This window comes from Mixophyes fleayi, chromosome 5, assembly GCF_038048845.1.
Source record: "Mixophyes fleayi isolate aMixFle1 chromosome 5, aMixFle1.hap1, whole genome shotgun sequence".
In the NCBI taxonomy this organism is placed as follows: Eukaryota; Metazoa; Chordata; class Amphibia; order Anura; family Limnodynastidae; genus Mixophyes; species Mixophyes fleayi.
Genome location: NC_134406.1, coordinates 62408683 through 62435281, shown reverse-complemented (window position 1 = coordinate 62435281; position 26599 = coordinate 62408683). Strand labels below are relative to the sequence as shown.

Here is a 26599-nt window from a genome sequence, read left to right as displayed (position 1 = left end):
TTATGTAAGTGTATGTGCAATATGATTTATTATGCAGCCCAGATCAGTATGGGCACCAAGCATAACAGTGCACAGCCAAGTTAGAGAGTAAATTATTCACACTAAAAACATTTAATTACACACTCAACCCAATACTTGTATCATATGAAACAGTGATTCTCAAGATCAGTTCTAAAGCCCATTCAAGGTTTTATCCTTTCTTGAGCACAGGTTGTTGAATCAAAATAGCATTAATTAAGTCATCTCTTCTTAAGCATGGATATTGAGGTTGGGAAACACTGCTTTCAGAAATGGAACATAACATGGTGCCATATTGTTTTACATTTTCATATTCTTAGATAGCACCAGCATATTATGCAGCACTTTACAATTAGGGACAAATAGAGTAATAAAACAAAAAGTGGGTAATACAGACAGAGAGGTAAGAGTGACCTCTGACAAACTTACAATCTGGGACAGTGGGAGTTTGACTATGTTTTATGTGTCACTTAATCTTGTGTATCAGATTATAAGGAAAAAGTGCTTAGTGGGCTATATGATCCACTCACACAATACATGCTACTTTAATTTAAAAAAAGCAAAAATGTTTTTGAAGTTGAATCAAACCCTAAACATAGATGTACTAATTTTGTTGTGGAAAGAGTTTTCACGCATGACTAATTAAATGTATGCATGAAATCAACAAATTGGAAACGAGGCTGAATCATGAATATCTTTTCTTGACTGTAGAAGCATCATGTAGGTCTATACATGTTATGCTCTAACAAAGCATGTATGTACATACATGCTTAATCATTCAATGCATTCCTGCAGGGACAAAACATTATTTCTACCGGGGTCTTGCTGGATTTCAGACCAAAGGAAAAAAAAAAAATAGCTTTAGTGTTAGTGCACACTTATCTGACTAGTAGCATGCACATATAAATAGCTCCCGATTAGCGTACCTGCTAGCCACACCATCACTGCACTCCGATGTTTGTCGGACAGCTCCCCCTCCAGCCCATCCTCGTGTTACAGGGAACTGCACACCACTCGCAGCTCTTGCTGTGTGAAAGTGGATGCGAGAGTCAGAATGATGTACCTCCATGTTTTGTGTTCAAAGTGGCCTGCACAACTGGAACCCCCATCCTTTCCCCCCAAAGTAATTACACTTACAACAAGAGTCTGCACTTGAACAGTGTTCTCTGGCGCTGATTACACTTGCCAAAAATGCAAATGTGCTTTTCCAGCCATTCCTGTCGAGCTCCAGGGTGGTAACACACTCTCCAGATACCTTTTCCAAGCTGCACTCCTGGCCTTATCTTATCTCTTCCTCAGCCCCTCTGCACTTGCTGGCGGCAAGAACAAGACAAGCTAGGTGGACACCCGCCCATTACAGTATTGCACCACCCACAGACTATTCTGATTGGCTGTGCCACAAGATAGTAGATGTTAGTTAGATGAAGACAGGCACAAGGAGATACAAGTGGTGACCACATTTCAAGATGTGCTAACTTGGTGTGCAGAGTTGCAGTATCTTGTGCATTGCAAGGGCCAGGGAGCTGTGTAGAGTGTCTCTACTCTCACTTATGCACAGGGTGGGGATGGAGGGTTCTGGGTAATGACAGATCTCCTACCAACCCACCCAAGTGTCTGACTTCCTGCCCTGTATATAACCCATACTTAGATGCAAATTGTTAATTACATAAACATGCACTGTAGATATGTAAGAAATACTGATTTTCATGCTACTGTTTCCCATGTGTGGGAACAGGTTGGCAAATGCAGATGTCAACAGTGCTGAAAGAATATATTCGTGCTTGATCTATTTGCAAGTTCCAGTAATTGCTTGAATCACTCAACATGTTGGTTCATAAAGAATGTGTTCGCAACTTGGGGATAACGAATGGTGTCCAGGTGCGGTGGTGGAGGAGCACTGGCACATAAGCTGTTGATTACTTCCCCTCTTCTTCCTCTCTGATATTTAGTGGAGCAGGGATGATATTCTGGGATTTTTTTTCTTTATAAATTTTAGCATTTACACCTGTAACAGTGGGTCTCTATCACTTTGCACCTTCATTGTCCTCTGTTTTAAGATAATTAAAATAGATTTAAGGAAACCGTCCATCATAAGCGGTCATAAAACATAATTTGCTAGTTTTCCAGTCCTGTAACAATAAAACCTGATCTCTTCCAGACGAGGTATCCATGGAATGTTTCCTCTCCACTTGGCTGCATTGAGCGGTTTCTCAGATTGCTGCAGAAAGCTCCTTTCTTCAGGTTAGTCTTATATTGCCTGTATTTGAGATGTATATTTCAGTATTGGTATACAGTAGATATTATTAAAACTGGCCCCAACAGTATGCGTAAGGGACATATCTACAAATAAATATCTTGTTAAAATGGGTGAAATAGAAGGATCACAGGGCACTATCAAGTATATCTCCTCTTCAATGTTCTCATCTGAAGTGACAATCTCTGAATACTGGCTAATTTGAGATTGTGTAGCTCTGTTGACTTTATTTAAATTGCTGTACTTATTTAAAAATATATTTAGTATTTTCTTTTCATTTGCTAAATTAGCTGAACACCACTAATTTTGTGATTCCAGTTGTTACCTGGTAGTAAAATATGTATGTCCTTTAATTTATTTACTTTGTTCTATTTGATGGACAGCCTCAGGTATTTGGTGGATGGGGGGGTTGTCATATATAGATTCCTATCTGGTGGGTTCACAATTAATCTGGTTCAAACAAACAATTCTCATCAGTGGTTTAGTTAAAGTAGGGTGGGGTGTTCATTTGCAGCTCCCTGGCCATGTTTGGAATCCTTGTGTATCATGCAGTGTTTTTGTCCGAATGATCTCTCAACTACATTCTGGTGGAGGACAATTGGGAGGTAGACTTTGTGAGCTGCTAGCACATTGACCCAGGTACATGGCCTATCTCTCACAAAGTTTTTCAAAACTTTGTGAAAGTCTGGGGGTCCCCAGAAATGGGTCTATTGGCAATGAAACTAAATCAGAAGCCTCCTCTTTACAACCCTAGGTCTGACAACTTTTGAGTTGCTTCTGCTAAGAGGTAGGCATGGTCAAACTGTATCTCTGTGTCTTCCTGTTTGTCCAGGCTTTCTTTCAAGGCCCTTTCGTTTTGACAAAAGTGGCTTTAATGGCTCTTGACAACCATGACTATTAATGAGACCTGGCCGGGCCAGTTATTCAGACCATGCTGTCATATACTTTGTAAATTCTACCTGGCTTTGTGTTGGGGAATAGATTCCGGACCCCAGGATGTTTCGTATCTCTTGCTGCTTTTTTTCTTTCTCCAGAGCGACCTATAAAATACTCTAGATCCAAGTTCTGTCGAGGTACATTTTCCTTATTTTTTAGCACCAATTGGCACTGCTTACAGATTTTAGAGAAATTTTACAAGGCGTTGGCTGTAGTCCTTATGTTTTCTTTTGTCTCTATGGGACCTGTTTCTGAAAGTTTTGGAGGTAGCTCATGAACATGTTTTCCCACCTGGAAGGTAGTTTTTTCTCCTTTTGTTATGCGTAAGCTTGTCTGTGAGTTAGCATCTCTTTCCCATAGATCTCCGTATTTTGTTTTCCACAAAACCAAGGTGGTCCTTTTTACAGTTCCGTTGTCTTTTGGTTACTGCCAAGAGTTGATGACTTCTTTGTGTATGTTGCAATATGGTGGGCCAGTATAGCCCAGTTTTGGTGAGCCACTATAGCCCAGTTTTTTCTCCAGCTCCCCAGAGTACAGCTGCAGTGTCTAATGACATGTGGATAAGGGGACATTGTACCTCTTCACTATATGTTACTCATTGTAAATATGTATATTGATATTGCAGTGAAGCTGTTATTTGTTGTGCTTAAAGTGAAACCAGGTAGGTTACAGGTAAGGATCAGGTTGCAGGATAAAGATGGGGGTGAGGGCAAATTAGTATTCATTGTCCTCCACAGGATGAGTTCAGACATTTTGTCTGCAACCCAGCAGGGGAGCTTCTGTGGAAGCACAGCTCATCTCCACCACCCCTTAAACCCCCTGATCCAGCACCAATGTTTAAGAGGGAGAGAGCCAGGGGTTTTCCCAGGGAGGGGAAAGCATTGTGGAAATTTGACCCTGTATATACGGAGTAACTCCAGGGGGGAGGTGGTGGTCATTCTGTGGATTGATTCCTGGATGGTGCAAGTTCTGGTGTTGAGTTGCCGTTCTCTACCAGAGACTACATATGCAGCTGAGAGGGATCCATGGGTTTGGATTCTGCAATTCAGGACAGCAAGGTGACTGTAACTCTTTAAACTAGTGGGGTAAGGGACAGATAATGTGGTAAATCTGCCTGGCATTTTACTGTGTGTGTGTGTGGATAATATTCTAGTGATTGTTTTTATTACAATAAATGTATTGTTTTACTTTCTAATTGCATCTACCTGAGTGACTATCGGAACATTAGGGTAGGCTTACCTGGCATAGTAAGGCACCCCTGCGTGGCCTGTCAGTGTGAAGTGGGTAGAATTGGGCCACAAAACTAGATATCTTCACAGAACCCAATGTTAATTTACTACAAAATAAAAAAAAGTGATAAATACAAACCGTGTTCTGTTTTCCTCTGATATGAATATACAAAATATTTTATTTTTTAAAAGTACACATTTGGTGCCATCATACTAGCTAACAAAAGCTTGTAGTAAATAAATGGTGCTGTCCTGTGTTTGAGACCATAACTTTTTACACAATCTTGAATATTTGTTTTATATTCTTTTTTATGTATATATTTTAGCAATATAAATAGGTCACAAAAATAATTCTACTTTTGTACCGGTGAAAAGAAATAAAAAATCCCCTTGGGTAGAGTAAAAATTAAGAAAGTTCTTCCAGTGATTTGACTGTATCTGCAATGGGCCAGGTTGTTAAAGCATAATGTTTCTCTGGTCACACACGGATTAAATTATAATTTTTTTCATGATTTTTGGTCTCATTCCATGATAGCCTGTTGGCTTTTATTTAGGAGGGTTTTTTATGTTTTTCCATAAACATATTTTTTTTAAAATATTTATATCTTTATATTTGTAGGTTTTGATATAGATACCCCAGATGACTTTGGCAGGACCTGCCTTCATGCAGCTGCAGCTGGAGGGTATGTTTTACTTACTCTATTACATGTACATACTCCACAAAATCTTTTAAATAATACTGCTTTCCATATTCAACTAAAATCTGTAAACCAGATCTAGTTAATTAAAGTACATGTTAACTTTGAGAAATCTCCTATGTTAAAGTATATTTTATTTATCTTTGTCTTTTTCCTGTTTCTTGCCAGGATAACACATACATAGTAGAGGGTGAATTTAAAAGGAAGTAGTTGGTTGTTTTTTTGTTCTCTTTTTGCATAGGCTTCTAGACCAGTTCTCAGGTTCTGTCCTAAGCAGCTGCACACAAGCGAGGGTGTTTTGATACTTCTCCTTTAGTGTACTCTAGTTAATCACTACCTTTTGTGATTATGATTGAGCCAAGGGCCACCATCAGGGAGGTAGCGTTTGTAGATCTGTATGCAGGTAAAATGCTGATTAGTTTGTGAGGGTACTGGAAAACTTTTGTTTCTTAAAATCGTTTCCACTATTCTAATGCAGTGGCCATTTAGATTGAAGTGTAAAAAACTTTTTATGCTTGACTCCAACATTCCCTAAATACATTGATAGAGATACACATATATGAAGCTTATTTGTTTTGGTTTAGAAAGTGATGTTCTGTTTACATGGCTACCCCATCTGTTCGGTAGAGGTGAAATGTAGCAGAGTTTCTCAGGACAGGTAGTTTGCAGCTGTGTGAAGTTCCAGTTATACAATCTTTCTTCCACTTTTTTTTCTCACCACTCCACACTGTATTTATAATTTATAATTTTGAGGAATGAATGGAGCTGGGGCAACGATGGTCAAATCATTCTGCTGTGTGGTGTGTTTTAGTTATAACTGGGAACACTTGAAGCCTCATTCTGCTGGCAAAATGTGCCAAGTTTTGCAGTAATCTGCAGACAGAGGTGAATATTCTATGGAACAGTTTTGAAAATGTCACTAATCTCTACAGTCCCGATTTGTTCTGTACTGACTTATTATTATTCGCTTTATAGTTTTTATATAGTGTTGTACACTCTATATGGTTTAACAGTATTTGAAGTGGTGCTACAGAGGGTCGGTATATTAACTTTGGAGGGACTGCTACCTTTATTCTACCTGGGGGTTGGAGCTCTCCCTGGGTGAAGTTCTCTTTTACAATCTGACCTGTACATGACCACAAGTGAAAACCATGGATCCAGATAAATAAGAATGCATATTTTGCTTATTAAAGGTTATAGTTCTATTTTATTAAAGAACATGAACAAGCTGTAGATTTGTTTTATTCAGATGTCCTATTCCTTTACAGGAACCTGGAGTGCTTAAACTTGTTGCTGAACACGGGTGCAGACTTTAACAAAAAAGACAAGTTTGGGAGGTGAGAGGTTATTGCATTTCTGTATCTGTTAGTCTGCCTGTTTTCATGTATGTTTTTCTCAAGTCATTAAAAGTACTCTACTATCAAAAATGTGTTCTTTATTTTGTCTCTATATGCTGGACAGTTTTATTTCTCAGTACAGGCTATGAGGCACTTCTGTGTTTGCTGCCTCATATTTTCAAATCACTAGGCGTTTGCTCATCCCCTGTGGCATAAAACCCTACCCCAAATATGTATTACCCACCATTCACACCCCACATTATTGTATTGATATCATTGTTACAAATAAATAAGTGACTGAGGAGATAACTGAACAGAGAGAATAACACTCTTGTTAATGAGCTGACATAAAGTGGACTTGTCACCTACACACATTGGAGGCAGACATTTTGAGGGCGCAGCTGATAGAGATAATAATTAATTTAATAGTTTTAAGTCCTATAATAGCCAAGTATAAATGGGAAAAGACAGGGGTTTTTGCCTTTACATCACATGCAGAACACACATTTTAGGGAAGCAGTGATTAAAAGATTTATGCACTATGTAATAGGTAAGTTTGCCAGTTGTTTGCATTTTTCCATTATTGATTCAATTGTATTTTCTTTTTCTGGTTAAATGAAGAACTCCACTTCACTACGCTGCAGCCAATTGTAATTACCAGTGCCTGTTTGCACTTGTGGGATCTGGAGCTAGTGTAAATGATCTTGATGAGAGGGGCTGTTCCCCACTGCACTATGCAGCCACATCAGACACGGATGGCAAGTAAGTCGTCTTCATGTCAGTATATTGCATTACATCTCATATGAATTGGTCATTGTAAGATGGGTATTGGAACGTATAGCGTTTGTCATTTCATTGATTAGACATGGTATAGCCTTGGCTTGTTCTCTAGACCATTACTGACTATCACACAGCCTGCTAGAAGTACAAAGAGTTACTTGTACTTGTACTTGTGCTCCATGAGCAGCAGCCCCTTTTCCAGAAGTACTTTCCAGCAACACTGAGAATATCTAATTGACATTTCATAAAAATATTTTACAGGTTTTCAGTGTGTCTCTTGTTTTGCCTTTTCCTTGAGGGGAGGACCAGCATTTCATTATCCTTTTACAGAGAGACAAGACGGCAGCAATAGCTGCTATTAAAAATAAAAAGATAAGCATTTCAATATCCTACCAAAAAGGTCCACATATCCTGGAGCAAAACAATATAGTATTCACTTCTCTCAACTAAGAGATAGAGATGGCTCTGTTTTTGATACCCTTCCTGTAATACTTTTATTTTCGATTAGAAGGTGGGGGAAAAAATTAAAACAATAATTTAGATGTACTTTTATGAATAGGGATCAATAAGTAAAGATATACCAGTCCCTTCGTAAAGCATGCTTTTTTGTTCTCTTAAATGAATGTGTGACTTGTTTTTCACTGAGCAATACTGAACGAGATTGGCTGTAGAACATAAAATAATTGATTTATAGTGGAAATATAAATCACAATATTAATGAAGGCAAATTACTGTGCAAGCATGTTCTCTGTAAACTAGTGCATAAAACAGGTTGTGTAATGTTTGTTCTTGTTTAATCATAGCACAGCACATTTGTGCCACCTAGTGACTAAAAATGATGTGGATTTTAAAAATAAATTATGGGACGTGTTTGGTGGGTGTTAATGGCCTAATCTTTTTGAATTAACTAATTTTTTCTTTAATCAGCCACCATTGAGGGCTGTGGCTGTTCTTAGCCCCTTTTTGTTATTTGGAATGTGTAACTTGCTAATGTATGAACTTAGGCCCTCATGTACTATGTTTTTCCTTTAGATGCCTGGAATACTTACTTAGAAATGATGCTAACCCAGGGATTAGGGACAAACATGGGTATAATGCAGTGCATTATGCAGCCGCTTATGGACACCGTTTATGTCTAGAACTGGTAAGTAACATCATGTAATATTACGGAGCTTATAAAAAAAAATGTTTTTGTTTAGTGTTATTTATTTTACGGTTTTCTAATTCATGTCATTTGCCTGCAATAATTATAGCTCTCCTTTCATAATTGTTTGTTGCTCTGTCAAAAATGTCATATATTCACAAATTCTCACTTTCCATGTAATGGAAAGTGTGAATTTTTTTTTATTTTTTTTTAAATCTATTTCAAGAATATAATGTGCATTGTGGTCATTACATTCCCCTCACAAAAAATCCTATGATTTTGTTCTTCATCAGAAAGACAATGGAGCAAGTCTGAGATAAGCTACACAAATTAGCGCTGATCGCGTGGTGCATCACAGTGATGCATTTCGGTTTCCAAAGTTGCAAAAATTGTTCCACATTGGCGTGTTGAATTCTCTTGTTGACGTTTGTGTATGATGTTTAAGCAGTTTGTTTTTTATTACAGATTGCCAGAGAAACCCCTCTCGATGTTGTAAGTAAACCCAAATTGTAAGGTTATCATAAGCAGATCAATATTTACAGACGTTAATAGATGCAGGGCTGTAGTATTTGTAATACTTTACAACTAGAAATGTTCAAAGTAAAGGAGAGAACAAGTATTCTGCTATGGGGCACTCTTTAAAGTTACTAATTCATAAAAATTTGTTTTATTTAAAATGATGTACTGTTTAATCTTTCCAAAAGGTAGCAAAATATTTAAGCTTGTTATAAGTCATGTGAATTAGTGTAAACTGAACTGTTAAACCTTACTGAGTGGACCTATATGAAATATAATATACATTGTATTGTCGGATTTTTATACTTTAATAGCCTTTATTTTTCTTGGTTAATTTATCTGTAATAATGAATGTACACTAATACTAGTGTGTTATTTATATCCCAAACAGCGTGTAGTAATTATAATTCCAATGCAGAAATACAATTAAACATCTCTTCAGTGGCCAATACGATCACAGCTATTTTTAATGCTGTGGTGATTAACATCCTTAGTCCCTCTTCTGTTCAGCGAGTGTTGTAATAGACTGCATCACATTATCAGCCAATATTGTAGCTAGGGTGTCCTTTTTAAGACATAAGCTTGCTGATTGCCCAGTACACATGGCAAATATAACTGGTATTGGCTGGAGAAGGAAGAGTGAAACTGAAATAAACTTCACCAGTCTGTTGTCTCTTATGCTGTAATTAATGAATGTTACAATTACAACTAATTTGTGAACTTAAGGTAAATAGATGATAGGAAATTACTTGGGCTTCTGAACCAAATGTAGTAGTGTCCCTCTGATTGTAATTAAGCTTTTTTTTTATTTAATATATTTAATCATTTAATTTTAGCTTATGGAAACTTCAGGTACAGACATGCTGAATGATGCAGATGCCCGTGCTCCAATAAGTCCATTGCACTTGGCTGTAAGTACTTACTGAGATTAATCAAATATGTTCTGCATGTGCTTGAAAGAGAATAACGCTAATGTATTGAGAGTCTTTTCACCTTATTCCACTGCTTACACAGGTCCTGTTTGACTGGACAACAGGTTCCCAAAAACCCAAGTGTAAATTAATTTTTGGTACATTGAAGCAGAAATAAATACATATGTAGATTGAAGGCAAGAACAACACTTAAATGGACACAATCAACACATTTATGTATAGAGGGAAAAAGTTATCCGTCGGTAGAATTTAAAAAAAAAACAGCTGTCTCAGTAATCCTACTACTACTCATGTTTATTAAACTGCTGCTAAAATAATTTCTGCCATTCCGTAAAGCTATCAGCATATTTCAAAGATTCATTTGGTATTGTACTGTGCTTTACTCACAATGATGTAAAGATTTCATTTTATATACTGCATTCCATAATAATGCTTTGAGATATAATTTGATGGTGAATAATTCAGAACTCCTTTAAAACTCGTTTTTTATACAGGATATATGAGCCACATTTAGATGTCTTTATAGCTCAATTGTGCATATGTAATTTCTAATTATATCGGATATATCCTTTTTTTTACCTGCTAATTAAATATCATTGTGTCTCAGGCTTATCATGGGCACCACCAAGCCCTAGAGGTGCTTGTGCAGTCTTTACTTGATCTTGATGTACGGAACAGCAATGGCAGGACTCCTCTGGATCTCGCTGCTTTCAAAGGACACGTTGAATGTGTAGATGTTCTCATCAACCAAGGAGCATCCATATTAGTAAAGGACTATGTAGTCAAAAGGACGCCCATTCATTCAGCAGGTATGCCAGACAAAGTTTGGTGTAGGAAAATATTTTGGTTTTACAGTGCATCATGTACACACAGCAGAGACTGTCACTTTGCCGGATGTAGTAACAGGCTGCATTCTCTGTAAGATTGGTTTTAGCCAAAAAAGACTGTGTGTAGGAAACGGGTACACTTTAATGGTTTAATGTGATTTTCTATTAAATTATTTTTATTACCATTTATTTATATAGCGCCACTAATTCCACAGCGCTGTACAGAGAACTCACTCACATCAGTCTCTGCCCCATTGGTTCTTACAGTCTAAATTCCCTAACACACAGACACACAGAGTAGGGTCAATTTGTTAGCAACCAATTAACCTACCAGTATGTTTTTGGAGTGTGGGAGGAAACCGGAGCACCCGGAGGAAACCCACACAAACACGGAGAGAACATACAAACTCCTCACAGATAAGGCCATGGTCGGGAATTGAACCCAGCGCTGTGAGGCAGAAGTGCTAACCACTAGGCCACCGTGCTGCCCGTTGACACCTGGATAAACACACACAGATATGGAATATGAACAATTTTCACTCTTTCTAATCTGTTGACTTATTTCTAGTCTATTTTGTTAGTATAATATACATTTTCATTTCCCAGAAAGTGTGTTCTTTAGTGTTGGAGATTAGAACTTGTGAATGCTTCCGTTTTTTCTTTAGGGATTCACGTTGCAAATACATTTACAGGTATAGGGAATTTATGGTAATGCTTACAGTTTTCATTCACTTATAACCTTGTCACACTGGCAGAACTCCTTACCATACCTGCTGCTACAGATTGCATCAGGAGTTATAGTCTTTTATTTCAAATTGAATCAATTGTAGTAGTTTAACAGTATTTTTTCTCTAAAATACTAATACAATTATAGTTGAAAACAATTACTGTGAATTTAAATATAATCAATTTGCTTATAGCAAAATATATTGTTTTTATGTTAAAATATTTGTGCCCATGGTTAATTCTGTGTGTGCCTGTAAAATTATTAGTAAATTAATGCTAAATGCTTGTATGTTCATTCTTAGCAATAAATGGACATTCTGAGTGTTTGAGACTTCTCATTGGAAATGCGGACATTCAGGCTGCAGTGGATATTCACGATGGAAACGGACAGTAAGTCAAAAATACCCATCCATACCTGATAGAGATCCTGCAGAGTTCTAATTCTATCTCTAAGCCACTTACTAAAGTCACACCCAGCCACAGAAGCAACCGCCGTCATCTTTATCTGTCACGTGCTTATATATAAATCGCTTTTATTCACAATAAATGTTTTCCAGACTAAATCAAATTTCAGCCAGACAGATGGTGTGCTGTGTTCCCAGACCCCGGTTGCTGCCTGTAACTATTGCTGACACAATGTATCCTGAAAGAGCACTAATGCTTTACAAACATGTCCCTATATTGGAGCAGCTCCTCTATATTGGTTTTCAAGCTGCAGATACATTTAAATCTTGTCCAGCTTGTCCCTGCCTTTGCCACTTGTTGGGGAGGGAGGGGGAAGGGGATTTCTCTTGACTTGTCTGGCTGTACATTCTGTTTTCTATCTGCATTGCACTTTCATTTTCTGTTTAAGTGCACAGCTGGATAACAGCCATAAGGGAATAGCTCTGCTGACTGGTGCAGTTTCCGATAAAAGCTATTCCCCCTCTCTCTCTGCTTTTGTGCCTTGTATTGCTCAGGACTCCATTGATGCTCTCTGTCCTGAACGGACATACAGAATGTGTATATTCATTGCTGAACAAAGGAGCCAATGTGGATGCCAAAGATAAATGGGGGAGGACCGCGTTGCACAGAGGGGTAAGGATTTCCTTGTTATATGTTCATGTTTAAAGGGTGTGTCTTCTGCAGCATCAGCAGAACATTTTAATATTGTTTATAAGTCTGTGTAACAACACTCCTGCGTATTTAAGCATGTGAAAATAAATTTGGGTCACATGGTCCGTGAGTGGGTATTTGAATACATATTTGTTTAGATTCCTATGGTACAAGTGGATGTTTATTATACTGTAGTATTAACAATCACTGAGTTCATGCATCTGTAACATATAAGTTCACCTACAGTCAAAGGAGACACAGATACATTAAGAGGCAGGGCACCATCTTTTTAAATAGAACCTATTAAATGTAAACTACTCCTTCTCTTTTTATGGTATCCTTACAAGGGGCAGGATCTGAAGTCAGAATTGTTAATTGGGAAGATTTTTATTTTAGCTATCGTTTATTTTTAGTCACTCCAAAAGCACACTAGAGGACTTATTTAATAGAACAACTGTTTGACCCATAAGCGACCAGTCAAATATTAGCAGTCTAGTGCAGTTAGACGAACTAATGATAATAGTGGATATCTGTGTGTTTGCCATAGGGTAACATAACCGTACATGGTATTTGTGAAGTGTGATACCTGATGATCGTAAAAGCTTCTATATTGCAGTCTTTGCTTCTGTATGCCTGGCTTCTGGTTGACTTTTCTACTTCATATGCTCATTTAATGCCAGTGTTGAATTAGCATAGGGATTATTGGCATAAGCCCCTTCCCACCAGTAAATGATTGGGGGGGGTGTCAAAAGCTGAGGCCTTTTTTTTTTTTTTTTTTCTTCTTAAAATTTTCTGTCAAATTAGTGTAGCTAAGGTCAGATCACAGTACAGTATGGATTGTTTTGCTTTAGAGATAATTTGTTATAGCGAGAAGATATAGGAACATAGGCACAACATTGAAGGGGCATCAGAAATACAGCCTTATAGTCACTGTGGGATACTGCACCTGTAACTAGAGTGTGTGTTTATAGTATGGTTTCTTCTGCATTTCTGTGAATAGTCTGTACTTTTTTTTTTATTTTAGCACATTTTAATAGGCATACAATAAACTATGCAGCACCCAAGCAAAGATTAAGACCCATATCATATATTCATGTATGTGGGCTTAAATGTGCAAGTGTATGTAGTCTTTAGCAAAGCACTCATGGTCATTTCTTAAGCCAGGTATGGTTGTGTTTGCCCATACTGGTCAGAAATATCCGCATGTAAGCTTAGAACGATCCCAGCCTCAGAGTGGGCAGTAATGTCTGTCAGCCAATAACCACGTTGGCCTCTTTATGTTGTCAGCTGACAGGAAACCTTTTGCGCTTTGCCAACTGATTGTTTTACACGCCAACTGAGAAAATGGGTCACATTGTACATTCCATAATTAAGATTCCAGTCACATCGAAGACTAAGAAAGATCTTTCTAGCAGAAGAGGGACATATCCTAACAAACAGCCGCCTGGACACATGTTTTAATCTTCTATAAATCCTGTCACAGATCAAGTGCTGAGAATTTTCACTGCATTAACTATTTTAAATTGCTCTGTTTTTATATTGTATACAAGACTTACTCTTGCTGCTTGCCATTTGAGGAGATGTTGAGATGGATAGGATTAGTATGATTTTTATAGCCTATGATTAAATTGCTTTCCTTGTAAGAATGAATTGGCCCGTCTCTCCATTGCACAAATGACTGATGAGCAAATAGCCTGATGGCCAATTCATTCTCACAAGGCTAGCAATCTAATCCAAGGCTATAGATATCTTGGTGTGTGTTTTTAATCTTCCAATTGTGTTTGGGGACAGAATTGACTGTGGCAAAAATGAACAAAGCATTCTATCTTTAGCGGTGTGGCTTATTCAGGAAAGTTGTGGCCAGTGGCGTACAGGGTCCATTTGCCGGGTGGGCTCGTGTGATGTACAGGTTCAGCTCTAATTCCACAGCTCTGTTTAAAAATGTAAAATATTTCCTTCCCATTCCATTACAAACAGTAAAGCCCCTTCCCATATCTGTGGCACTGTCTTCAGTACTGTTTGTTTTGATGCAAGTTTTAAAAAAAAAAGAAAAAAAAACTGAGCTGTTGTCACATGACTGTCCCTGCCTCTGTATTTAAAATCCTCCTAGTACATTAGTACAGAGCGGGTCTGCAAGCCAGTCACATTTTCTGTTTGCATTTTGGAGAAGCACCTCCCTCCTATCATGGTGATCTGCTGCAAAGGAGATGAGGGGGAGCATGGGGGACATACTTGGTTAAGTATAAAGTCGGGTACATTTTTCAGCTCATTCATACGCATCTGTCCATGTGTAGATTAATGTAGACTAGAGCCTTTACTTCCTTTTGAAGGAACAAAAGGAACCTATTTCTGTGTTGACAAGACAATATGTAGTGTAAACGTAGCATAGTTACATTTGATTAGATTTTTAATGTTCAGGCATGGCTATAAAAATGTCTAAAATCTAACCTACACAATGCAGACAGGTCATTATTTGGTCATTAGATATTAGCACACCTCACGGACAAAGTGTACTAAATATTAGGACTGTCTTTTTTGATCGCTGCTTGTATTTCAGATATTTGGTGGCGATTTAGATTTCTGATATAACTTTTAAATGTTTAAGCATTTTTAGAAGTAAAGGATTAAATTGACCATTTACTTATGTCCTCCGTAAGCTTTCTTTTAATGCAGATGGACGGTCTTTTGTGTTCAGCTTTCTTAAATGATTACTGCAATGTCCTGAAAATGAGATGTAGCAGTGGTTTCACTACTGTATTTATGTACTTGTATTCACTTAAGGAGGAAACTGTTATATTTTCAGCTTCTGTCTGTTCGTGATACTAATACAATATTTTATGTGTTTAATGTAAGATGACAAAGCATTCAATGTGATGTCTTTCGGCTAGCAGGACACATACTTTTTTGTGTATGCACAACTGTTCTGCTCTTACCAGAATCTCCAGCTGTGCGTCTATACTATGTGACAGGGTAGCACACACAGTTCACAATGCTTGATGTTTTATCTTGGATCTAATGTATTTTTCGCATTTTTTAATAGCTAAAAATGATGTTTAAAACTTGTCCTTTTGTGTTTGTATTTTAGGCAAAACATTGGAGGAATTATTATTTTGTTTGCTTTTTTTTATTTAATAAATTTGGGGTCTTGTAAATGTGCCATTTTTTTTTCCGTCTTAGGCAGTGACTGGGCATGAGGAGTGTGTCGAGGCGTTGCTGCAGCACAGTGCTAACTTCTTACTGCGAGACTGCAGAGGCCGCACACCAATTCACTTGGCAGCAGCATGTGGTCATATTGGTGTTCTGGGTGCTCTTCTCCAGACTGCTGTCTCTGCAGATGTTGTTCCAGCAATAGTAGACAATCACGGATACACCTCTCTTCACTGGGCCTGTTATAATGGTATGCTCTATTCAACTGCGGTGGATTCTTATTTTCTGATTCGTTAATACCTTTTATTTTGTGTCCTGACTTTTGTGGCCAGTAAGAAGAGTAATGAAACTCATTTGCCTGTACTGACAGTTACACTTTTTTTTTTTTTAATTGAATTGCTCTTGAATTATTTATTCATGCTTGAATTTATCTTGCAAGCCCACTTATATAATTGCATTCATCTCTAATAAGGGCTGTATATAGTATTTAATTTCACTTAAGAGCTACAGTTCATGCCACTCCTTTATGGATTGCATATTACATCATTCAACATATTAGGGCTGCTGATTCTTTCCATGTGTCTTTATGGTGTAGGTACATTTTTTATTTTTTTTTAAACTGCTCTTTAAAATTCTGCTTACTGTAGGGACCTGCTTTTTGCTGCTTTGTCCTATCGGTTATAGTGAGTGGTTCAATGTCAAAGTGTACTCAGTTTATCCTTTGTTAATGTATCCCCCAAATCTTCCCTTATTCTCCTGAACAGGACACGATGCCTGTGTAGAGCTGCTGTTGGAGCAAGAAGTGTTTCAGAAAATGGAAGGAAATGCGTTCAGTCCCCTGCATTGTGCCGTGTAAGACAATCGCATGTACCAAGAACAGTAGGATATTTATTCTGCACAAAGTCATTTTGATGATCAATAATATTTCTCTCTTTTTCTTAGCATAAATGATAATGAAGGTGCTGCAGAAATGTTAATAGACACATTAGGTACAAGCATTGTGAATTCAGTGGACTCAAAAGGAAGGTAAGAATAACGTTTGCGATCTATAGAAAGTATCTCACTGTAAATAACGATCTAATCATTTTACTATACAGTTGTCTTCGCAAACCAATACAAATAAAACTATTGCCTAAAGTGATTAACCGCTATCTGTTACTTATGGAGATTCAGATCACAATAGTCTCTGATAATGGAGCTTATCACTGTTGGTAATATCACTCTGATGTGATGTCCTAAAATGGTACATTGCCCATCTTAGGACATCATCAGAGTGATATTAGTTTTAAGAAGGACACTGATAACAGACTATTAATCATTGTCCTGTTGGTGTCAACACAATTTTTCAGTGCATATAAACCCCCATATTCATATTGTGGGTTTACAAAAATGTCTGACAAATCATGGAGAAATTCCATGTGTGTTTAAAGAGTGATGCTATTAAGCATTTGCTTTTGCAGTGAAATCATTATAACAGCAAATTTTAGTTCTGAAAAATGATTTAAATAGATATGTATTTTCTATGGTTATCGCTGTGGGCTTTGCATGGAAAATGTGCAACATGTTCTATCCCTGAAGAACAATTAAGGTCATCTTGTGGTTCTCCAAATGTTAGAAGCTTGCAACATATGTAAAATAAAGTTAAAGCAAAAACCAAAGCAGAGACCAGCACCGAGTCTGTTCAGATTGAGGGTCCATAGTCTGGAAATTGAAACAAGGGGAGACGCAACCTACCATGAGCCCAGTGAGTGTAGACTGGAGCTGAGCAGGGAGTGTTACAGTGCACTATACACTCGGTAATGTAGCTTTGCTCACATCCCTGGCTGCAGCTCCATGAAGAAACTGGTGAAAGTGTTCATTCTCCTAAGAGAAGAAGCCACAGTGTTACTTGCTACACAGTGTCCGCTCCAGAGTAAGGGACATAGTGTAGAGCACCCCCTTTAACCACACAGGACTTGATTATACCACATATCCAATTACAATGTATATTAGACAGATACATACACAGTGATTGCTTTAATTAAGAGATTGCAGTTGTGATTGGCTCTTCCACTCACACCTATTTTATTTTTTATTATGAATAAATGATGTAACAATGACTGCTGATTATATGCAGCTAAGGTGAACGTGTATAGTATCCAGATGGCAGTACCATAGTTGCCATCTGTAATTTAGTATAAAGCTTGTGTCGTTTTGGAGACAATATGGGATTGGCTCAACTTTTTGTCATGTCCGTGGGGAAATATGAGATTTGTAAGGCTGAGATAATGAAATATCATGTATGTAAATGTTGTGTGAAAAATGTATCTGTACGTAATTACCCCACTGAAAGCTGTGACCATCATGGTGTAATGCCAAGGCATATATGTGTACAATGTTTTCCCTTCTTTGTTTTACATATACATATGTCACCAAAAGAGCTAAAGTCACAGCCCTTCCCCACAGGGACAAAGCAGCCCAATAGCTCATTGTTCAGCTGAAGAGACAGTGTGCCTAACCCTGCCACAGAATTATAGTAAACTACTTATTTATTTGTGAAATGTCGCATTATAATATATATAATTTGTTTTTCTGGTTGGCAGGATATTGTGGGACTAAAAATAACTGAGATGCAAAAGTTACCCTGAATCCTGCTGCAGGGATACAACGTTGTATAACATTTTATGAAAAATCACTAATGTTTTTCCAAATTTATGAATTATTATTAGTAGTATTTAATTACTATTCTACTGGGGGTTTTTTCTGTGCTGCAAAGGCAAATAGCATTACTCCTGCCTACACATGATTTATACATTAGGGTGAGAATAATTCAGAGGTAGCAAGCCTTTGATCTGTGATACACTGCTCAAGTACACAGTGATCTGCAGCCGGTGAACGCAAACATTTGACACAAAAACGAGCTTTAGCTCCACAGAAGCAACTACAATTCAGTTTCTAATCAAACAAAAACAACCTAGCCCCAATGAGGGCCCACTCTCACTACTTGCCCATCACTAGCCAGTGGGCAGCTAGGCTTACCACTTTCTCTTTAGTGTCATACAGTCCTTGCACTGTTGACATCCTTCTCCAGCAAGTCACCATAATCACTCGGCCTATTTCCAGCTATCTAGGGACTGGACTACGTTGTCTCCATTCCTCTTTGGACATACCTTTTGTCTATCCCCCACTGGTCCTGTCTCTTGCAGGACACACAAAAGCCTAACACTGAGGTTACACACCCTATCAATCCGGGTGGGTGGGTATCAAACTCCAGGGCATGAACAGTTTGCAAATTAGAAATACAGAACCTGCAACCATCATAACATGTAACTTGATAGATATAGGTTGTCTCCATCCTCAATAGCTTCTTTTTATTTTGTATAGGACGCCTCTTCATGCTGCAGCGTTTACAGACCATGTTGAATGCTTGCAGCTTTTGCTCAGCCATAATGCTCAAGTAAATGCTGTGGATTCTTCTGGGAAGACACCACTAATGATGGCTGCTGAAAATGGGCAAACAAATGCAGTAGGTAAGTTTGCCCTCATGCACACCGATGGAAAGATAGCACTACTTTAATTTTTCAAGGTACTTTGTAAAACAACGAGAACAGTCTATGCCAGTCTATGCCGTGGCAATGTTATAAATCTGTATTTTTACATGTATATGGCTGATACTCACTGAATGGATATGGAGTTTAACAGAATAAAATGCAGATTGTAAAGGTCATCTATTCATATATTTTTGGAAATGGGAAATGAGCAGTGTTTACTGACATCCACATTAATTTCAACCTTTGCTAGGTGTAGGTTTCTCTGCTAGTAGTACACAAAAGATAGGAATAGAAATGTTCAGTAAAACAACACTTCCATTGATGTAGTATCAGTGATCATGTAACTCAGAGTTACAAATGCCTAATAACAAAATTTACCAAGTAGTAGACAATCTCCATGTAAGTGAAACCCACAATAAGTATGTTACCACTGCATATAAACCTAACTACACTGGGGTCACACCATGGAATGACTGGTTCGGGAAATGCAAATCTAGAGTATATGGTCACCTGATACTGAGCATATACTTGCTCTATATAGAGACATAATTTATTTTACATCCCTGTGACATAGCAATACTGTGTAAAGGCTACTATAGGAGCACTAGAACTTGCAGAGGATAGCAGGAGGCACACATAGACTTTGTAAAGAGATTTATAGATACATCACTATTTTATTATTTCTAGTGTTCTGCACAGCATTGTTCTATTACCAGTGAGACTGCTACACTGTTTACAACACAGTTCACAATTCTTAAATCTGAGGTATTGTTTCAGACATTAACAAAATGAGTTGCTTGACGATTTGAAAAGGGTTTCACTGATTAAATTGGGACAAAAATGTTGCCATAGTTTGACAAAGTTGTATCACGAAAGATTCTGATAGTTTCTGTGAGGTGTTTTCCAGGTAGAAAACATTGTTTATATTGAACAAATAAATGGATACATACATATGGCGCTGCCTACACGCCCACTGTGTCCTGGGATGGACATGCAAGAATGTTCTTCAAACAGATCTCTGGAATGTGAAATCATAAACACAGAGACAATGATAGTGTAGTACGTTTGAAATATCAGCTGTTGTAACTGAACACTCCCATGTAACTCCCGTGCATGGATATTTCTATTGTGCACCCGTGTCTTCACTCTTTCTGTGACCCCCAAAGGGTATGCGCTTACTATATTGTCAAAGGTAACACGCCAAACTGGAACGGATATAATTCAGCAGTCACTTTTGGGATCTTCAAGCTCGAGAAAACATAACAAAAAAGCGATCTAGCGCATTAACTTTTAATTAAAAAATAAATATACCAAAGACAAGTGGACTCGTACCAAAGAACAACGTTTTCAATGCATGGTAAGTAGATAACCCAATATCCTCACCGCGACCTCTCCGTCTGTTCGCGTACAAAGTCCTCAGTCCCGGTTCCAAATGTAAGTAAAACCAACGCGTTTCAACTTATTAAAAAGTCTTTGTCAAGGTTATGTTCCCCAATTCAGTGTTCATCTTTTTATAGTCGTTTCCTAATTGTGATGCAGTCCAGAACGAGGTTTGGATTTGTTCCGTTTACAGGCATTTCCGGTATTGTTTCACTCCCCGATCTGGACGTAAATGCAGTCTTCTATTGTTGTTGATCTTTGCAGCTTATAGTGCCTAATCTAATACAAACACCAACTAGACTACGCAACACATGATAATATTGTAACCTCCGCAATAAGGATCCACGGAGGTATATCTCTCCCTCAGATGAACATGAAACGGGAAAAAAACAGAAAATGTATATTTATAAATAGTACAAAACACAGTCTCTTCACATATTGTTATATACAGAGACCAAACTCACTAATTCCAAGGAGTTATAACATGTGTCCCTAAACGTTCTCTAATAAAGAAAGAAAAAAAGAATTTGCTTCTATAAAAAACATTTCAATTCAAATTCAGCATTGTGTCCCTTAGGGGCAAGGGTATCTATATCATATATCCATCTCATCTCTGATTTTGCTAATCTAGAGAGGATGTCCTTGTTCTTCCAACATGCTTCGATTTTTTGTAGCCCCCAAAAACCTATAACATGTTTTTCTGAACACGCATGATGAAGTTTGAAATGTTGGGACAGTGCATGTGTCTCTAGTCCCCTTCTTATATTATAAAAGTGTTCACGTAATCTTATTTTAAGAGGGCGAGTGGTTCTCCCTATATATACTTTGTTGCAACTGCACTTAATAGCGTAAATTACATTACTAGAATGACATGTAATGAATTGATCTATAGTGATCTCTTTATTATTCAGAACTAAAACCGTAGTTTTATTCTGTTCCATTTTGCAAGTTCTACATGCTACACATTCTGCACACCTATGGAAACCTTTCGTTCTAATCGATGCTCTCTTATCCTCCGGCAAGTGGCTCCTAATCAGTTTGTCTTTCAGATTAGGAGCCTTCCTATATATGAAAATAGGCTTGTCAGGGATCATGCTGCCTATTACTACATCTTGTTTTAACAGATACCAATATTTTTGAAATATCTTCTCTACTTGTTGATGTTTGGAATTAAATCCTGAAATAAAAGCCCATTCATATTTGGTGTCAATTCTTCCTAGATTTTTAATTTTGGGAGCTAAAAGATCCCCCCTTTTTATATCCTTCACCACTTTCTCTGCATCTATTAAGGTTTCTTCCATATATCCTTTCTGGCTGAATTCATGTTTCATCTCTTTTATTTGCTCATAGAATGTTTGATCTTTAGAGCAATTTCGCCTAACTCTTTTCATTTGGCTCAAAGGGATGTTTTCAAGCCAGAAACGGTGGTGATTACTATTCCGATCAATATAGCTATTAATATCTGTCGGTTTTTGATAGGTCTTTGTCTGTATGGTGGCAGCTTCAATATAAACCGTGATATCAAGAAAGTTGACACTAACTTTGCTCCATTGAAACGAAAGTTCAATATTACGGTCATTATCATTCAAATGACCAAAAAAAGCTTGCAGGTCAGATTCCGAACCTCTCCACACAAAAAATACATCGTCTATGTATCGGCGCCATGACACCAGGTCCGCCCCATAGCTATGTCCAGACCACACAGCATAGGGTTAGAATCAGTGAAACATATCATGTCCGCAACGCCAATTACAGAAGAACTAAAGGGATTCATTATGGAAGGGATAGAATTTGTGTTATTGCACAACTATTTCAGGTTTCAAGAAGATTATTATCTGCAGTGTATCGATACCGCGATGGGCACCAGGTTCGCTCCAAGCTACGCCAACATTTTCATGACCAAGTGGGAAGAAGAATATGTGTGGTCTGGACATAGCTATGGGGCGGACCTGGTGTCATGGCGCCGATACATAGACGATGTATTTTTTGTGTGGAGAGGTTCGGAATCTGACCTGAAAGCTTTTTTTGGTCATTTGAATGATAATGACCGTAATATTGAACTTTCGTTTCAATGGAGCAAAGTTAATGTCAACTTTCTTGATATCACGGTTTATATTGAAGCTGCCACCATACAGACAAAGACCTATCAAAAACCGACAGATATTAATAGCTATATTGATCGGAATAGTAATCACCACCGTTTCTGGCTTGAAAACATCCCTTTGAGCCAAATGAAAAGAGTTAGGCGAAATTGCTCTAAAGATCAAACATTCTATGAGCAAATAAAAGAGATGAAACATGAATTCAGCCAGAAAGGATATATGGAAGAAACCTTAATAGATGCAGAGAAAGTGGTGAAGGATATAAAAAGGGGGGATCTTTTAGCTCCCAAAATTAAAAATCTAGGAAGAATTGACACCAAATATGAATGGGCTTTTATTTCAGGATTTAATTCCAAACATCAACAAGTAGAGAAGATATTTCAAAAATATTGGTATCTGTTAAAACAAGATGTAGTAATAGGCAGCATGATCCCTGACAAGCCTATTTTCATATATAGGAAGGCTCCTAATCTGAAAGACAAACTGATTAGGAGCCACTTGCCGGAGGATAAGAGAGCATCGATTAGAACGAAAGGTTTCCATAGGTGTGCAGAATGTGTAGCATGTAGAACTTGCAAAATGGAACAGAATAAAACTACGGTTTTAGTTCTGAATAATAAAGAGATCACTATAGATCAATTCATTACATGTCATTCTAGTAATGTAATTTACGCTATTAAGTGCAGTTGCAACAAAGTATATATAGGGAGAACCACTCGCCCTCTTAAAATAAGATTACGTGAACACTTTTATAATATAAGAAGGGGACTAGAGACACATGCACTGTCCCAACATTTCAAACTTCATCATGCGTGTTCAGAAAAACATGTTATAGGTTTTTGGGGGCTATAAAAAATCGAAGCATGTTGGAAGAACAAGGACATCCTCTCTAGATTAGCAAAATCAGAGATGAGATGGATATATGATATAGATACCCTTGCCCCTAAGGGACACAATGCTGAATTTGAATTGAAATGTTTTTTATAGAAGCAAATTCTTTTTTTCTTTCTTTATTAGAGAACGTTTAGGGACACATGTTATAACTCCTTGGAATTAGTGAGTTTGGTCTCTGTATATAACAATATGTGAAGAGACTGTGTTTTGTACTATTTATAAATATACATTTTCTGTTTTTTTCCCGTTTCATGTTCATCTGAGGGAGAGATATACCTCCGTGGATCCTTATTGCGGAGGTTACAATATTATCATGTGTTGCGTAGTCTAGTTGGTGTTTGTATTAGATTAGGCACTATAAGCTGCAAAGATCAACAACAATAGAAGACTGCATTTACGTCCAGATCGGGGAGTGAAACAATACCGGAAATGCCTGTAAACGGAACAAATCCAAACCTCGTTCTGGACTGCATCACAATTAGGAAACGACTATAAAAAGATGAACACTGAATTGGGGAACATAACCTTGACAAAGACTTTTTAATAAGTTGAAACGCGTTGGTTTTACTTACATTTGGAACCGGGACTGAGGACTTTGTACGCGAACAGACGGAGAGGTCGCGGTGAGGATATTGGGTTATCTACTTACCATGCATTGAAAACGTTGTTCTTTGGTACGAGTCCACTTGTCTTTGGTATATTTATTTTTTAATTAAAAGTTAATGCGCTAGATCGCTTTTTTGTTATGTTTTCTCGAGCTTGAAGATCCCAAAAGTGACTGCTGAATTATATCCGTTCCAGTTTGGCGTGTTACCTTTGACAATATAGTAAGCGCATACCCTTTGGGGGTCACAGAAAGAGTGAAGACACGGGTGCACAATAGAAATATCCATGCACGGGAGTTACATGGGAGTGTTCAGTTACAACAGCTGATATTTCAAACGTACTACACTATCATTGTCTCTGTGTTTATGATTTCACATTCCAGAGATCTGTTTGAAGAACATTCTTGCATGTCCATCCCAGGACACAGTGGGCGTGTAGGCAGCGCCATATGTATGTATCCATTTATTTGTTACATGTATAGATTTTGAAGCATTAGTGGGTCTTCTGTGATACATATTTGGCTGCATACCAAGTGAGGCGCCACGTCAGCGGTTTACCTTTGCTGTATTGTTTATATTGAACACACAAATGGGTGGCTATTGATTATTTTATGACTTTGCATGTAATACATTATTTAAATAAAATCCTATATTTTCTTTTTCAGAGGTGTTAGTTAGCAGTGCTAAAGCTGATCTAACATTACAAGATAACAGTAAAAATACTGCGCTACATTTGGCATGTAGTAAGGTAAGTTGCCATGGGGGAGAAAATATCAGTCATTGTTCCAACTAGTCGAAGGCTGCAACTACATTAGTATATCATGCATATGTTGTAATACAGATTCCAGTGATTATGTAATGTCTTCTAATGAACTATGGATTGCTTCTAAAGGGCTCTTGCTGTACCTGAAATGTACAACACTATTGAAGGGCAACATAACACACTGTCATTACACTGTATATACAGCGTTCATACATGGTAGATATTTACAGTTTAGTGTTTACCTTAGACTGCAGTGCATTGTGTTTATTTCTTCATTAGGGTCATGAAACCAGTGCCTTGTTAATACTAGAGCAAATTACGGACCGAAACCTCATCAATGCAACAAATGCCGCTTTGCAAACGTAAGTGATTTGCTGCTATTAAATGTAAATATAAAAGTATGTGTTATGGAGCACCCATAGTCCTAATCATACAAGTGATACATAAATATGATTTCTGATGAAGTGAATAATAGAAGTATTTTTCATTCTTGTTATGCCAGCATGGACGCGCTCCAATAAATGACACTTGCAGAAATCTGTTCATATTTTTCCATAGTTGCAGCAGTTGCAATTATTATTCGTTATTAAACAAAAAACAGGAAACTTTACTTTTAACACAGATAAGAATAAAGAGAGGACATTAATGGACAACATAAAGAAAGAAAGGGCTGTGTCTTAAGATTTACTTGTTTAAACAAGGATAAGGAAAGGACGAGTCAGAAGCAGAAGGGTTATGACTTGTACAAGAAATGTGGTGATCAGCAAAAACAAGGCAAAATGTTAGCTTTCTACAAATGAATAATCGCATCCTGTCCTTGAAGAGAATTCTGCTTCAGAAAAGTTACATCGTATAGTCTAAAGCTATATGTTCATATGTTTATTTTTTAATATCTGTGTTTAGTGCTTTTATAGATTGCTCAGATATCATAACTGATCAATAAACATGTATATTTTTTTTACCTCCTCATTCCTCCTTTTTATCAGTTTGATAACCCTATATAACTATGAGTGATTAAGATAACTAACCGAGAACAGGGTAAATGTCTACTCTATTCTCCAAACAACACAAGGCCATCATTATAATCTTCTTAACTTATTGAACTACAGTATAATTTTCATTTATGTTCCATTTTACAGCACAAATCAATACAAGTATTCATTTAAATATAATATATACCAAGAGACAGATTATTAATGCAGTTACAATGTATTGTAAAAATCCACTATTCATGGTTCTGCTTTTTCCTAACCATTGAATAGTGTGTCAGCCTTTTGGGATGTTCTAATTTGTTGTGCTTACTAATGTCATTTAAGTGGGCTTGTACACTGTCCTAAGTATCTGATAAATAAAGATAACATTCTTGGCCCACCGTAGCACAAACACCTCCTGAATTGGATAGTAAGATATTAAGTCCCTATTTTGTATGGCTACCTTCCTAATCTGAGCTGCTCCTTCAGGAAATCTAGGCAATTGTGCTGCATTGATTCAGCAGATCCTTCTTGTGAGGTCTACCTTGGGTACATCTGGGCTTCAAATTTAATGAATAACCTGGTAACCTACTTCTGAGTTTGTCACCAGATTGTAGATTCCAGGGAGTCGACTTTGTCAAAGTTTTGTACTACCTGTTGGACTTTCGGTGGCCTGCTTCAATGGAAAGCAAGGATAGGGTTGTGGTCACTGGTG

At 37.5% G+C, this 26599-nt stretch overlaps 1 protein-coding gene across 3 annotated transcripts in view; it reads left to right on the top strand.

The window, feature by feature from the left end:
- The window catches only part of ANKRD28 (ankyrin repeat domain 28), a 102870-nt gene that overhangs the window by 72049 nt on the left and 4222 nt on the right, over window positions 1-26599 (top strand). For 2 of the 3 annotated variants that reach the window (XM_075212304.1, XM_075212303.1), the window contains exons 11-26: window positions 2177-2259; window positions 5057-5120; window positions 6404-6472; window positions 7094-7234; window positions 8285-8396; window positions 8862-8888; window positions 9749-9823; window positions 10452-10653; window positions 11700-11787; window positions 12357-12474; window positions 15670-15889; window positions 16404-16491; window positions 16582-16665; window positions 19003-19148; window positions 24816-24898; window positions 25193-25275. In XM_075212304.1, the coding sequence (XP_075068405.1) occupies window positions 2177-2259; window positions 5057-5120; window positions 6404-6472; window positions 7094-7234; window positions 8285-8396; window positions 8862-8888; window positions 9749-9823; window positions 10452-10653; window positions 11700-11787; window positions 12357-12474; window positions 15670-15889; window positions 16404-16491; window positions 16582-16665; window positions 19003-19148; window positions 24816-24898; window positions 25193-25275 (1683 nt within the window). Of the gene's footprint in view, window positions 1-2176; window positions 2260-5056; window positions 5121-6403; window positions 6473-7093; window positions 7235-8284; window positions 8397-8861; window positions 8889-9748; window positions 9824-10451; window positions 10654-11699; window positions 11788-12356; window positions 12475-15669; window positions 15890-16403; window positions 16492-16581; window positions 16666-18057; window positions 18155-19002; window positions 19149-24815; window positions 24899-25192; window positions 25276-26599 lie in introns of those variants that run through there. The other variant, XR_012692765.1, reaches the window with a different exon arrangement.